The sequence below is a fragment of the Corvus brachyrhynchos genome, unplaced genomic scaffold (genome assembly GCF_000691975.1).
Source record: "Corvus brachyrhynchos isolate BGI_N302 unplaced genomic scaffold, ASM69197v1 scaffold83, whole genome shotgun sequence".
NCBI lineage: Eukaryota > Metazoa > Chordata > Aves > Passeriformes > Corvidae > Corvus > Corvus brachyrhynchos.
This window is the reverse complement of record NW_008238464.1, coordinates 258,125-258,727: the sequence shown is the minus strand read 5'-3', so window position 1 is coordinate 258,727 and position 603 is coordinate 258,125. Positions and strand designations below refer to the sequence as shown.

General features: G+C 59.9%; 1 protein-coding gene across 1 annotated transcript in view; it reads left to right on the top strand.

Moving 5' to 3' along the window:
- Positions 1 to 6: 6 nt before the first annotated feature.
- Positions 7 to 603, top strand: part of LOC108447345 (gamma-aminobutyric acid receptor subunit gamma-3-like) — a 42,782-nt gene continuing 42,185 nt past the window's right edge. Inside the window, exon 1 of the mRNA XM_017736965.1 lies at positions 7 to 410. Coding sequence (XP_017592454.1) covers positions 358 to 410 — 53 coding nt within the window. The 5' untranslated portion in view covers positions 7 to 357. The remainder of the gene's footprint in view (positions 411 to 603) is intronic.

Below are 603 nucleotides of genomic sequence, written 5' to 3'. Positions count from 1 at the left end.
GAGGCCGCGCCGCTGCGCCCGGTAACTGGCTGCCAGCAAAGGGGAGCGCCGCAGCTCGGTGCCCGCTGAACACCTGTCACCCGCGGAGCCTGATTTATACCTGGCCTTGGCTGCCTCTCTGCTGGGGATTTTCCCCTCGTCCCGCTTCTTCTTTTTTTTTCTTTTCACTCTCGCCTCCCCCCTCCCTTCTCGGGGCGTTGTGGAACAGAGTGTTTTCTTCAGGGTATAAAGCTGAGAATACGGAGGAGGAGAGGCTTAGACCTTCACCTCACTGCCTCATTCTCCCTTCCATGTGAACATTCTGCAACGTTTCCTTCCTCCTGCCGCACCTCTCACCTGGCCAGCGCTGTCCGGACCATGTCCACTAAGCTCCTGCCGGTTTTCTTCCTCCTCTCAGTGTTCCACGCCTGGTAAGTCTGTGCTCCCCTCGCCTCCCTTCAGCCCCTCTCCTCTCTGCACTGGGGCTGGACGGCTGAAGTCCCGTTTGCTGGAGTTTGCACAATATTCGGCACCCAGGAAGAACAGCGGGCTCTCCCCATCTCTCCCGAGCCGTGCCGGGGCTCTATTCCCAAACACGGTTTACCCCGCTCCCATCCCGGGACC